This window comes from Indicator indicator, chromosome 3 (assembly GCF_027791375.1).
Source record: "Indicator indicator isolate 239-I01 chromosome 3, UM_Iind_1.1, whole genome shotgun sequence".
Classification (NCBI taxonomy): domain Eukaryota; kingdom Metazoa; phylum Chordata; class Aves; order Piciformes; family Indicatoridae; genus Indicator; species Indicator indicator.
This window is the reverse complement of record NC_072012.1, coordinates 36,306,130-36,321,905: the sequence shown is the minus strand read 5'-3', so window position 1 is coordinate 36,321,905 and position 15,776 is coordinate 36,306,130. Positions and strand designations below refer to the sequence as shown.

Sequence of the window (15,776 nt, the reverse complement as noted above, 5' to 3'; positions counted from 1 at the left end):
GGTGGCTAATGACTCCTTCAATGCATATTTTAAAGTGTATTGATTATTAAAAAAAGAAAGAAGTAAGACTACACTGCGTGTTAATATTTCAGGAGAAATTTTTAGGAGAAATACATTAGAGCAATCACAAACCCAGGGGAGAAACTGTTGTCAAGATATTTTATTAGAGAATAAATATATTACAATTTACATTTAAACCCAAGCTGAAAGGCCTGAGAAGCTGAACAAGTGGATTTTTTCCTACTTACATAACATGTACTCCTCCATTCTTAATTGTTTGTTTGTTTTGTGTTTCAGATACAGCTCCCACCCTAAGCATTGTGATTGCCTGGGAGCAATTTAAATACTTTTGCTTTCGTTCATTTGAAGCAGCAGGAAGGAGGGCACCGAGAGTTGGTTTAAGGCAGTCTGAAAGAACTGAGTGGGAGCTGCAGGAGCAGATGGTACACTTAGTTGTTCCTTCCTAGCCCATTAAGGTGTTTGAGAAGCAAGAATACTTGGATCCTTACAGACGAACATTCCTCAGAAGGACCATATGATTTTTTTTTTTTCATATTAGCCGGAAGGGAAGCGAGTTGAATCTTATCTAACCAGTAGTCTGTACTGCTCCAAAGCAGAGATGAAAAACCACCACAACATCAGTCAAGTTGAAGACAATTTAAGTTTTCTTCTTCACTTTGGCAGCCATAGATTTTTATATCTCATCTTACATTACTAACAAGATAGCATTAATTGGAGAATCTTACTACCCCTGTAGAGATTAAGAAGGAAAAACCCTGGTAATCATTCTCTAACAGGTGTAATGTAGCTACCTTCTCCACCCTGAATCACTAATGGTTGGGACCAGCACGCACTGAAGTGCACGAATTTCAGCCCTGTTTTCCAAACAGCTTCACACGCAGTACCTGTTTGAAGTTGCCACTTCGCCTTTGCTCCCAGTCCATCATGTCATGGAAAATGGGAATCATGACATTTCTCAGGTCAGGCTGAGGGATAAGGGTCACTTCCAAGAAGGGGCCAATCAATGCTGGAATAAAGTGAAGCTTGTGTTCCCCTGAAATTAAAATTAACATGAATTTGAATGTGAATTGGGTGTCCTGCCAGCTACCAAGCAATCCAAATACTATCTGAAGAATTAAAAAATAGCATTCTGAATCTCTATAGATTTTTTTTAATGTCATGTCCATCCCAGCATGCCCTATTTCTTAAGCCCCAAAAGCGAAAAGATGCAGAAAATACAATATGAGGCCAACATAATTATCAGAATTTATTATGCAATACTGAATTCAGAAGCGACAGTGGGCTATCTTTAACCCAAGTTAGTCTTCCAGAAGGAGAACAAAGAGACAAAGCACTCTCTGGGAATTTGCACTTATTTTTCATAGGAATGGTTTGGTTTCTAAGATCTATATTCTTGTGTTTACAAAATGGTTAACTGATAGTCTGTGCTCATCAAAAAGAGGAAAGTACTTTGACTTTTACCTGTCTTTAGTTTTGTGACTTGAGAAATGGAAGTATGTGTTTTGACTGCAGGAAATGGAAGATGGAACTCAGCTGTTCTCAAAACAACTCACTTCAAAATCTGTGCTAAAACATCTATTAGTTGACCATACTATTTAGCAGAAAATGAAGTCCTTGTCAGGGAAGTTAGAAATGGCATAGAGTAAAGATTAACCATCTAGTTTCAGTTTTCCACAAATAAGTCTTCTGATATCTTCAGAACAGGGGGATTATGAATCACAACGTCCAGCCTGCATCTGTATATTCCACTGGGCAGTCATCGCAGCTTGCTGTTCTGTTTGGTGTCAGTTTTCATGCAAAGGAAAACCAGAATTCCCTTTGCCAGAAACAACAATTACATGAAATAGCCTGACTACAGTATATAATTGGACACGTTGCTAGATGAACTTCATATTGTACCCCACAAAACTCCCTCCTATTGAAAGGGATCATAATTCCTCTTTGCCTTTGTTTCTGTTCAGTAGAAAACAACGTGGGTGGAGAGATGATGCACACTAAGGTCTTATCATAGCTTGCAGAAAGGAGATGGATGTATCAAGGAACAAGCAGATCCCTGACACATCAGTTCAGAAATATCCATCACGTATCCAAATAATTTGGACAGAAGACTTTCAGTGGGAAGACTTAGAGTGAGTAAACAATACTTAATGTAATTAACACAACAAAAATTAACAAGCTATTAATAAACAAATATTCCTTTGAACATTACTTTTACTAGTAAAGGCTGAACAGAAAAAAAACAGGGTTTTTTTTTTTAATCTTGCTGGTGAAAAGATTTATAGAATTGAAATTACAGTATCTCACTAAGTCCTGATAGTCTTCATATCTTTAATGAGCCCTTTAATGAAGTGAACTATTATTTTCTCCCCAAAGAACATTTAACTGCATTTCTCTGAGGCTCATACTTTCAAACAGTTTGCAGTTATAGCTTATAAATATAAAAATGTTCCCAAGTTTACATTCAAGCATATATTTATTTGTGTGTTGTCCAATGTGTCATTTATACATCAGTCAGTGGTTTGTTTATGCCTTTACATTTTAGTGCAACTAGGACTTAGGGGAAGATTTGATGCAGATCTAGCATCTCGGGAGAGCTTCAGAATTAAGATACATGCCTGTTCTTTAAACTGTTTGGCAATAGAACTGAAATTCTGAACATGAGTATATTTCCAGCCATAATAATTCTGTCCCAAAAGTACTTTCTTTTCTAATTCTCTCTGATGGTATTTTTCAGTTCTCTTTGAAGAAACAGCGATCAGGACAGACAGAGTGTCAAGGCTCAAAAAGCTGAGTTTAGCTATAAAGAAGGGAACTACAGATGATTAGGGTTTTCCTAAACTTGACTGAAGACTTTATATGAACTTAATTATTACCAAATCCTCTGTGATGGGCAAGTGTATTTAATAGGTGAAGAATTAATAATTGTTTTTCATTTTATGAGCTACTGATATGTTTAACTACTCACCTAAATTCTGCCACATGCTGAAGATTTCACATCCCATTGTTACCCGCATGTCACCATATCTGCAATGTATTGAAAAATAAAGCAGAACAGCAAAAGATCATTTAAGAAAATCAAGTTCATATGCTATTCTGTGACACTACTCAATGAAATCTTTCCTTTGCAGTCCATAAAAATCTACTTTAAAATGGATGATTTCTTCTAAGTTTTTGTGATTTGTTTGAAATATTGTCAAATGTATCAGTTCTTTCCAAATGTTATACATCAATAACACAGCTGTAAAGCAAAAAGTATTCTTTTCAGCAATATTATGCTCTCTGAGAGCAGATTATTTTCCTCTAGCTTGAAGAAGTAAGATTAATTCATAGAGAACAGTGCAGTGACTGACAGAAATACCTGGACCAGTGTGAATCAACTTGTACACAAACTAGAAATGAGTGTTGGCACTCCTATAACATGCCTGATTTGCTCCCAACATCTGAACTTCACTGAAGGCAGCTATCAGCTCTAAATATAAAGAGCCAGAACAATCTCTCATTCCAGTCAGTGGAAATACTGTTAACCATTATCTTCTTGGTAGGCATCTTTTCAATCTCCCATGTTTTGCATTTTGATCTGTGTTCTAAGTGTTTGATCTACCACAGTTTTCTAGAAGTTGACAGCAGTACTTACTTTTCTAAAACTTTTTTCTTCTTGGAAGGTGTGAACATCTCCAGTTGCAGACATAACTGGTTTATAAAAATGACAGCAAGAAAAAAGTAGGAATCCCATATCTATAATAAACATACAGCATTTGGTTATTTCATTTTCTCAACGCTCAAGATGCAAATTTTCAATCATACCACTTAAACAAGTGTTTAAGTCTCAACTAACAAATTACTCAAACTGTTTTTTACTAAATGTCTTTGCATCCAAGTATACTTTTCACCAATCCCAAAATGTTCTGCAAGAATACAGCTATTTTACATATTCAACATCTCTTAAGGTTTCAGACGGGTAGATAATATTTTTTTCATTTCTCCAAATCTGAAAACCTTACCTCCTAAATTTGAAAACATTTTTTCAGTATATTTAACTAGAAGACTACAAGTTCTGCCTCCAAGTCTAAAACCCTAAAATTTCTGATACCTCAAAAGTTATCACATAACAAAACTGTCATTCTCTAGACTGTCCTATTTTATAATATTATTTGCAAATCTCACTTGCTTTAAGCATCACTGGACAAAACTGAAGCCAGGTTTTATTAACATATTGCAAATATACTGATGTTTTATGCAGGTACTTTATAAATCTGATATTGAATCTTCTACTTAAAAGGTTTAAAAATAAATGGAAAGATAAATCTAAGATACATTCAAATATTAATTATTATAATTGAATTATAGATGCTCCATGGAAGGACAAAGGAAAAAGTGTAGGGGGAGCCCTATGACAGACACTGTCGTTCTGCAGGGTAGTATTAACACTGCTGAGCAAGTTTAAGGAATATAGATGCCTTGTCTATAGGCAGTTCTTGCCTCTGAGCTGGTGGAATTTCATAAAGGATAGGCTTCTTCATGTCCAGCTATGTCAAGTGGATAAATCTGCATTCCCACCAATCTTTCTAACAGGAGTCTGGATCATCAGAGAAGCATTCACAACTCTGCTGGAAGTCAGTATACAGAAGCTCATTGTGTTCCCTAGGAAGGACATTCTGCACTTTTTATGACGAAACAATTGGACTAATGTCTTTTGGTTGGACAAAATATTCTTTCAGGTATCCATGGAATGGGTCTTTTCAGACACATTCTCAGGTCTTCTTGTCCAAATCCTAAAAGCATCATTCTGTAATTCACAGTTTACCATAGGTGCCACATCTCACTAAATGAGGTATGAACCTCTTTAACCACATTCACCATGCAGTGTCAGAATTCTCTAATTTTAATTATGCAGCATGTTAACTACTCAAGAGAAATTACAGAACTGCAAAACTGTATTTTTTGGTAAACTTGCAATGATTCAAAGATAGAATAATTTCCCACGATAACTCAAAAACAACAGACAAAGCTTACAGTTACTTTCTATAATAAAAATAAAGCTATGTAAAAATCACAAATAAGTGATCTAACAAGGAGGCTGAAATAATCAATTGGAAAATATGAAATTAAAAAGCCCCACAGCACTCCTGACTGTTAAGACAGATCAGTATGTAAGAAAATACTTAATCTCTGAGCACTTGCAACAGCTAATTTAGCATAAGTTCTCAGAAGCTAAGGTTAATAACAACCAACCAAGCCACACGATGATGTAGCAGCAATTGCATCTGTCTCACGTTAGACACATTTACTCTACCTTGTAATCAAAGTTTTCATTTAAGAAGTTTTTACGAAGGGCATCCGAAAGATACAAGACTGTAGTAATGATCACACTGGGAAGAAAAGAACAAAAAAGACAGTAGCTTTCATTATATGGAAATTCATGTTTAATACTCAGACAATTTTCTGATGAGGAAATGGATGCAGCATGTATGATGACATTAAAAACTACATTTTAAACATATACAAATATCTGACTACTAACAGCCCTTATTGACAGAAAACATGAACATTAAGAAAAAAAAAATTAAAATAGATGCGATGTAAGAATATGTGCTGAAAACAGAGGTCCTGTATAGAAGAATATAACTGATCAAAAAGACAAAGCATAAATTTTGTTCTGCAAATATTGATGATATCACATTTAATATACACTTACTTTGATCTACTAACATGAATATATACAGTTAGGCAATTTGTTTTCCTTGGTACTGAAAATGTGTGTAGAGTATAAATATAAAATATCTAGGAGTTATCAATACACAATATTGGCAGCTCTATGATCTAGATATATGACTTAATAGTCTAATGACAACAGATCAATGCAAAATTGCATGAGCTCTGGGAGAAAGACTTGCTTCTAAAGATCTCAGTTCTGTATGTTGTAAACTGTTATGCACTGCCTTACATTAACACCTGCCTAAATTATACTAATCTAATGTATATAAAAATATATTACCCAAGTCCTTTCACAGTGGTTGTCACCAGAGGTCAGTGACAGCCTGGTCATTGCAGAAACCAAGTTTGGTTAATTACATAACTCATTTCAGCAATTCTGCATCACTCGTGTCTTGTCAATTTATTTAGTCAAACCAAAAAATCATATAAACCATTACATTTGTTTTGAAAGTAGCCAATAGTGGATCCTTACGGGGGAGAAAGAAAAATAAGCAAGGAATGATCTTTTTGCTGTTATGTATTTTACAGCAATCAACTGTTTAAAGAGCTTTTCGAGAAAAAAGGTTTTATCTCCACATGAAATTTAATTACCATCAATCTACTATTAATACATCTAGTACTTCTGTAAATGCAGTTCTTGACCTGCATGCTGTTACAATGCTATGTTTCCCTTTCCATATTTTGTACCTTTTTTTAAAAAAAGTGTATTTGCAATGCATTGAAGACAAAATATGTTTTATTACGTATAGTAGCAAATTAAGGCTATTACATTTTTCATCTTCGCAAAACTGAAGAATTATATGTTAAACAGCCCTGCTAGGAGATAAATTATATTTTTCTGGCACTTTTCATAGGTTTAAAGTTTATAAATACAAAATGTCTATGTATCATTTATCTTATCACTAGTGCAAGTATTTGCTTCCATTTATCTACTTTTAAAATCACTGTCCCTGCCAAACTTTACCTTCTCATTTGATGTCTGAACACCTGTAACAGTCAAGTCCAAGACTGTTTTTAAAACACTGCCTTAAGTCTCAAATTTCTGTCATTCATAGTTCTGATCCTCACATGTAGTTTTAATACACATTATTTTCTCAACAATTATATTGTAAGTTTTATAGGTAGTTTTCCACGTTTAGCACTCATCTCAGCACTCATCATAGTTCGCCCCACTTTTCCACCAACAGGGCACTACAGTGCATGTACAGCACTCCCCATTGCAACATGGAAGAAGAAGTGAAAGGTTTAGAATCTGTAATACACACAAAGCTACAAATTAAGGCATGGATAAGAAGAGTCCTGTCATTCTTGGTTCGTTCATGATTTCATTTACAGCCCATATGCTTCACAAAATGGAATTAGTTTGCATATTTCAAGATGGTCTGATAGAAAAGGTCAGTTCATCAGAACTATTACTATGTAAAGTTTCAATCTAAGTCCAAAGTAACAAATCACTGAAAAATTATATGCAAGACAAAAATTCCAGAAGATCTCAAGAACTTCAAATATAATGCCAAGTTTACATTACTGTCATGGTTTAATCCCAGCTGGCAACTAAGCACCATGCAGCCCCCTGCTCACTTCTTCCCCCACACAGCCCCAGTGGTATGAGAAGAATCGAAAAAATTAAACCTCCTTGGCTGAAGTATAAACTGAGGTAATAACTGAAACAAAATAACAACCACAGCAACAATAATTGTAACAGTAATAAAAAAGAAGATTTAAAAGAGAGAGAAATAATGCCCCAAGAAAGACAAGTGATGCACAATGCAATTGCTCACCACCTGCTGACTGTCGTCCAGCCACTTCTCCAGCATTGACTGGCTCCTCTCAGCCACTTCCTCCAAGTTTATATACTGAGCATGAAGTTCTATGGTATAGAATAACCCCTGGGCTAGTTCAGGTCAGCTGTCCTGGCTATGCCACCCTTGCTTCAATTCTTATGAGTAGATGATTAAAGCAGAAATCTTAAACGCATTTTAAAAGTATTTTTCCCAGAATTTTCTTGAGATAACAGAATAATTACAATGCAGGTATTTCCTGCTACAGGCAGCATAGCTCAGGTTTAATTTATTTATTTAGTAAGACAAACATAGGATATGGATTAGCTGATAAAATGTGGGTCTCTAGAGAAAGAATGTCTATGTTATAGATAAAAACCCTCAAAACTTCAGCGTGATCATAGAAAGGTGAAGCCATTGGTTTCAACCCGCAATCTGTTAGTCTGAATCGACAACAAACTAAAATCAGGTAGGACAGAAAACACAGCTAAGATTGGGGGGTTCATTTTCTTTTTTCCTTACAAATAATGTAGATTCTATTAAAAACAAAACAACCAACCAACCAACCAAAAAATACCCCACAAAACAAAACAAAAAAATCCCAAACATCAAAAACACCCAAACGCACACAAAAACCAAAAATATACAAAGTCAGCAGCAGAGGATGATGGACATCTGCATTCCAATTTACTTCCCAGCCAAGGATTACAAAACAACAATAACAATATTTATTTGAAACTCATTTGAGTATCAAACTAGAAAACACTGAGGTTGTGACAAGCCTTGTTTTTATTCTTCTCGTCATCTGCCATAAATTTGTTCAGAACCACTGACTGGTTTGCAGGACAAAAACTTTTGCTTTTAGCTACTAAATTATTCTGGGTTCTTACACAGAATGTTGATGGAGTGGTTTTTCCAACAAATTTTCATTGCAATCTTTTCTGCCACAACATGTTTGAAATATCCAAAGCAACCACTAGAAGTTCAACTGATTTACTGCTTAGATTGTGCTCTGGAAATCTGCCTTTTGCCTGGGCAGCCAATAGCAGGAAATGGAAGCTTTCATTTTCCATTTTGATATGGGACAAACATAGAACATTAGCTTCTGATTTCAATCTTTGCCATTACAGAGTGAATTCTTCCTGAGCACAGAGGTGTTTGAATGTAAAAAGGGTTCTTTCATATTCCATAAATAAATTAAATAAACTTAGAGTCACTTGTACATTATTCCTGTTAAATCTATTGTTGTATGCATATAAAAATTACTCATACACACATACCTATGTTTATATGTGCTTTGGAACAGATTGAATGGCAAGATTATTTGTTAGCAACACTCTGCATTACATAAAAGCAAGAAAGTTGTTAGCTCTGCATTACATAAAAGTAAGAATTTTTGTTCATTGTAGGAGTCTCAGACTCCCACACCATAGGAGCTAACAGAATTCTTCAAAGCAGCCATAATGATGAAACTGATTCTAATTCAAGGTCTTCCTTTTCTGTGTATTCCATTTGAGCTACTTTTTGAAAAATGTCTTTCAGTCATTACTAAATCAGGTAGCCAAAAGCATTCTGTGTCAAGTCCTTGTGCCCAGCTGTCAGTAGATGCATTTGGAACTTTAGTATAAGCAACATACTATAGCAAGTTTTTCTTCACAGGTAATTATTTTATGATAAATAATAAGATTCATATATTCATTTTGCATGCTTATAAAATTCAAACTGAGAACAAGATGACCTAGCATCTCTATCATTCAACAAAACACTGAAAGGATATACATGATTTAATCATACAGAGATCTTCAAAATTAAACCTTCCTACATACTGAGAGTAGAGGAAAAATTACTTTGTTGTTCACTAACAAATAGGCATAGTATGTAATAAATATCAAACCTTTCCTCAGCAAGTAATGGACACTCACTTGGCTCTCCAACTGTTAACAAAATATGACACACCTGAAGTTCAGATGAGTTTATTTAATACTCTCAAAGATGTCAGTCAATTAAAGCATTGGATAAGTGATTGTTTTCCTAAGCCTAACTTTAGGGTCACTTAAGCAAGTGACCATTACATAGTGATTTCCAGTTGAGAGAGACATTATGCAGGTGTTATACAGAAGGTCCAATGTCTGGCATATTTTATTATAGAATTTGGGGTTCCTCTCTAGTGCTAGGCAACTGATATCTTCTTATATTATGTGGGTTTAGTTCGCAGGTATAAACAGACCTTTGCTTAGAGTGCCAGCAAGCTAGCTTGCTACCTAATTGGTGCAGAAAGTCTAACCCTATAATGAAAGAAACTAAATTTTTTCCCCATAGTATATATAAAACATATTTTTTATTTTTTCTTGTTGGCCACCCAGACATTCAGAAGTATAGATCATACATGTGTCACCATGAAATATTTTAATTCGTGGATAGCTACACATTTGTCTCCTTAAGTTCACAGTATCTTCTAAGATCATTTCTTTTTAATGTCAGACAGCACCCAAGTACCAAATGCTACATAATTACTGAAAACACTGTAACATGAAAGAAAAAAAATCTGTAAGCCAAGGGGCAATAATTTTTTTATTATACATTGAAGGAATTACAGCATTTTAAGACTGAAACATCTTTCAAGTAATTGAAGCTCTGCATATAAAAATAAGGGAAGAATATTTTTTTCCCCCCTCAGGAAAATCTTATTACCAGATTATACCCTAATTTTTTTCCCTAGGCTCAGACAAGCTAAATCTCTCTTCCTGTAAATACCAGACAGTTCAAAGTTTTATATCACTCTGGAGACAGGAGAGAGAAAAGACAGTGCTGCTGGTGATGTGACATGATGGGTGAAGCTCTGAAGACACAAACTGCCTTCAGATTAGCTACTGTTTCCCAGGCTGAAGCCCAGACAGCCAAGAAGGCAGTCGTCTGACAGAGGAAACATGACAGTCAATTTATTCCTGGGAAGCAGGACTTTGAAAAGATCCAGACTGCTTTAACAGGTAGGCTACATCTTCTAGTTTTTTCCTTGTAGACATGAATGGAGCAAGGAGTTCAATTTTGCCTTCAACCCTGAAACATCTCAGATCATTGGAAGTGCTCTGGCTCATCAAGTGAAGCTCAGGAAGGACAGCTCATAACCGCTTCTGGCTGCAGTTCAGGCAGTATCCTACTTTCTCATCCTGCCTCTAGGTTCTTCCCTTTGCACTTGAAGATTTTGGATTGGGACAATTCTACCAAAGGAACTACTCTGTGGCTGTGCACTTTTGAACATCTCAAGGAAGCTGAAGGAAGGCTGTCACTGCAGCAGCAGTGGGGGACACAAAGGAAGGAGCTCCCATTTAGAAACAGCTCCAGAAAAAATAGTGCTCTGCAACTGAGAACAAAAACGGATTTTCCTTTCTGCTGCTTCAAAAAGGAGCTGAAACCAAGTCATAGATACACAGCGTAGGTATGATGAGTCTTTATTAGAACTAGTTGATCCTTGAGGTCCATTCCAGCCCTAAAAATTCTATGATTCTTTAGTTCACACCACACTTAAGTATGCCTGCAAAGCCCAATTCATAGCAAACCGCCATTTTGTCCCCAAAGGAACAAATGCTAGGCAAAGTAGTTACTGAATGCTGCTTTGGTAAAGATGTGTTTATATTCCATTGGCTGGCAGTAATGCTTACGCAATTGTGTATTATCAGGTTCAGTTAGCCAATCTGATTAGATTCTTCTGGCCAGTTCCCACTAGCAGCTATTGTCAGATTTTGCTGGTCTTCTCTTTGCCTGACAGAACATGACATATAGTCACCTTCTAGATGGTGAGAAACAACATGACATGCATTAAAAGATATGTGATGCTAACTAAAATACTGATGTAAGTAAATATTATTTTTGCAGAACTTAGTATCAGCATCTTTAGCATATCTGAACAACACCAGCCCGAGAAACACGTGCCAAGGTCATGCCTAAATCTTAGTTCTGTATATGTCAGCTGTTGCAAAGCCATCTGCCAAGCCAGCTGTTTCTGGAATATATAACAATTTCTTAGATTATATATTTAGTCTAAAAGTTCCTATGTATTTTCCCACTTTCTTGTGTTTCTCAATTTATTTCCTAAGCCTGATTACCAGATACTGAGTGGTATCAGCTATATCTTCTTCATACACAGACACAAACGATCACATCCATTCTTTGATTATTAATGATTTTTTGATGCTGGAATTCAAATTTGGAAGATTAGTAACACTAAATCAGGTAATAAAATTGAGCAGAAAATGGTATTTTGTTCAAGTCATGACAAAGTTCGAACAAAAACTGTAATGCTTGCATACACACACATATTCACAAATACAAAAGCTACAAAAAAGGATGCTGGTGATAGAGGTGAAATAAAATTCAGTAGTTTTAGACCTGTTGTAATGTCTTCTCAGAAATGCTGGGTGCCTGTTTCTATACAAATAAAGCCTGAGCAGAGAAACAAAAGCTCAAAGACAGGTTACATCTCTAAGTATCACTAGGCAACACTTACAGCTCTGCTACTGTTGCTTGTGCTGCACCTCATTTCCTGCGTTGTGATTTATAATTTGTGATTTTTATGACAAGCACTGAATTAACAAACATGCAAAAACATTGCTAATGATATTACAACAGATTTCTTCCCTGCTGAGAGCAAACTGATCTTTACCAACTCACCATTTCAACAGATTTGAAATGAAGTTCTACTGAGATACGTCATTTGCTACTTGAAAAATAAAGTTGCTGAGGTTTAGCATCTTCACTCTGTAAAAGCATTTCTGATTTTTCATGTTATGTGTGCTTACAGCAATTTAGAAGATGTATAGATTATTTTATGAATTTGTCATATAAGTCCAGAGATTTTAAATCTTCAATAAAACAATTTAAAACTGCAGTTAGTATTATAACATATTTTGCACTTTTATTATACATCATATAATTTTACATATTTATACCATGGTATTCACATACTATCCATATTTTCTGTTAGTATTAAAAATGCCTTACTTGTTTGCAACCAAACGCATCACTGTCCAGTCTTTTGGAAACATCTCTGGTCGTATTAGTATCCGAAATACAGTGAAAATCTGCAGCAGGAAATCCTTTGGAAGGAAAAGAAAGTCATATGTCTTTGCTGGTTTAGAAAGAGCAGTGAGCTTTAAAAATATTTTAATCAGAGACAGAAAATCAATACAGAAACAGCAGAATTGTATTTATTTTCAACATAGATACACTTTCGAATATTTTCACTCTTTTTTTTGATTCCCCAAGAAAGCTTTGAACAGTGACTTAACTCATCTTAAAATGCGGAAAATAATTTAATATGCCATCTGACTGACAGCAATGCATAAGAGAAATGTCAAAGATGCATTTGGTTTCCACCCATACACTTCCACAAATGTGATCCCAAGAACAATTTGCAAATCAAAGCAGCACTTTACAAACACTACAGTGCTCCGAATATCTCCTTAATCATGCCAGGTTTTCACCACTTCCAAGATTTATTCTAAAAGCATAGGAAAGAGAGAGTATAAGGACAGTTTTATCATAGGGTTTGCAAAGACCAGTGAATTCAATAGTGATGGCCAGGCCCCTTAACTGCTATTGCAGCTGGCTGTCTGTATGCAGGTCACTTAACCATTCTGCCTCATTTGTTGAGTCTATAAAAATAGTGAACATGTGTGAGCTACTTTTAATTCAGAAAGCACTGATTAAGAACTTTTAGCATTATCATCTCCTATGTCATTTTAATTCACCAGTAAAAAACTAAATTAAATTATTCCTCTCACCACACATTTTTTCAGATTTTCTTTTCACAAATAAAACTACTAAGAAGGTATATAGTATTGTCAGTACTATACATGTAAGCAAAATGGAGCTCTTGCCATCATGAAGAGTGTGAAGTGATGACAGAATCACTGTGGTACCTGACCTTGAAATGTTTTACATTGATTCTGCCCACACCCTTGTAAAGAGTTAGCCTGAAACACAAATGAGATGAAGATACAACCGAAGAGTATCAAATAATTTTGAACAATAAAATATACTCTCAAGTGTGTTTACGAAAGTGTAGATGATGGGCATTGCACAACAGATGTCTCCATTAGAGAATCACTGTAAAGGGGGATAAATGCAGGCGCTGGGAAAGGCGGATGAGATCCCTGCACCCACTCACCAGAGGAAATTACATAAAAGTGACAACCTGTTTTCCGAGCCAATGCCAAAACATTTTTCTCCTCTAAAGAGTATAAATGATACTCATTGCAGATAACTGTGACTGAATGCAGGTGACCATCTTTACAGATAAACAAGCTCTATCAGCAATACATTTATTCCAGACTGTTTTCCTATAGCTTTGCAACTTATAGCTGTATTTCATCACTCTGCCTGCTCTTTTTTCATTTTCTTTAGTGGTTACCTCCCTTCTCTCTGCTGTAATCCCTGCAGCTCTGTACCATAATCCCAACAATACACCCATGACTGAATTATGTCAACTCACAATAATTCTCACATATCCCATTTTATCTCATCTGTTGTCCCAATGCAGTACACATTGCCATTAGGGAGCTAACTGACTGGCTGCTGAACTGAAGAGACCAAATGGCTGCTCTTGGGAAACCAAACAATGGTTTATGGATGTAAAACCCAAGGGTTGTATGAGGTATAAAGTTAGTGCCTTAAGAGATCCAGGGACCACTGCCAAAGCTTGCTAAAATTGATCAGTTTGTTTAGGTGATTAAGAAATATATGACAGCGAGGAAGATCATACATACTTCATTACTTTAGATAGCTAGATCAGAATGCATCTTTTATTCCAAGCAAACTTTAAAACAAAGCAAAAGTAAACACTAGCATTAGATTTTGAATCATTAACACCAAGCTAATTATTTCTAAATTTAGCAGAAACAATACATAATTGTCATGAATTTAGTCATAAATGATGCTAGCTACAAAACATGGACTTGAAAAGCCTGAATAAGACTGAAGATTTCGTTGCTACACTGTGTGTTAAAAACATAAACAAGACAAAGTGTAATTCAATGATTAAATATAACTGAAATAGAGAAATTATTATGAACTTTAGAAAATCTAGTCAGTTGTAAGATTTTTCAAGATACAACTATTAAACTTCTATTAATGAAAGTATCACTCATGGAATATCAATCTTGTAACTGTATTTTGAATTGTTTCCTTTGCATTAAACTATTCACTCATATTGGTATCTGTTCTGCTGAACACATCATAATGATTTAGAAACAGACCTTAACATTTAGAAGAACATTTTTGCAAGCAGTATAAGTCAACTAACATTTGGTTGGTTGAATACAGATATCATTAATTTTTCATATGCCTTCTATCTTGAGAAACAGCAAGGAAGTAATTTTGTCCTTTTCCATACTCTAAATATCATCCTTTAATACCTAGTGTACAGAAGCCCTAGTACTATCTTACACCATTTAAATAGTATCACAATATCACAGTTCAGTTTGCTCCAGTAGCAACATTTGCTTGATGAAATTATCAAACTGCGATTAAATCAGAAGCATGGCCTTCGAAGATTGAAAGGCATCTATTCAGTTAAACAAAAACTACTTTGGAAGTTATTTCACAAGTCCCTGTATGCATGTAAAGTCCTCTATAAAGCAGGTCAGATTCTTCACTAGATGTCTCAGGGTGCATTTATATAGGATTTTAGTTTGAGTCAACAGTCCACTTGGAAGACAATGATTGTCCATTGCTTTGGTTTGCATTGTAGAATTATCAAGCTACTTGCTATCAACTCTCTGTAGAGCATCCTAGAGCTTTTTTTGCAGAGTGACAAGGAGTCCATAAGAAAGAGGATGGCTTAACAGTGAGCTATCTGCTCAAACAACTCATTCATCCTGTGGCCAGCCAACTGCTTTCCCAGATCTTTCCTTCCTCAGGAAGCTCAGCCTACATTAGAAAACACCCAAATATTTGTTTCAGAGTTCTAAAACCTCTGCCTCAGCACTCATCCTTTTAGAAGTCCCATATGTGAGCAGATGTTCTTGCACAGAAGGGGAAAGATGGTGATTAGAACCAAATTTCTCCACCAGACACATTTCCCATGCCTAGGAAGCTCACACAGCCTGCATCCAAGGGGTTACTATATAACAGTGGAATAAAATGCACTTGGTGGTAAGGTTTGGCACCCACCTTACCCTACTCAGGCTCTTTCAGATGAATGCTATTTTTAGTTTAGCTATTATCTTTTTCTTTATCAAGTCTCTCATGCATATCTATTCT

General features: G+C 35.5%; 1 protein-coding gene across 1 annotated transcript in view; it reads right to left on the bottom strand.

The window, feature by feature from the left end:
• DOCK4 (dedicator of cytokinesis 4) overlaps window positions 1–15,776 on the bottom strand; it is a 204,070-nt gene that overhangs the window by 43,217 nt on the left and 145,077 nt on the right. Inside the window, 5 exon segments of the mRNA XM_054399340.1 lie at window positions 906–1,054; window positions 2,987–3,045; window positions 3,656–3,756; window positions 5,315–5,390; window positions 12,516–12,610. Coding sequence (XP_054255315.1) covers window positions 906–1,054; window positions 2,987–3,045; window positions 3,656–3,756; window positions 5,315–5,390; window positions 12,516–12,610 — 480 coding nt within the window.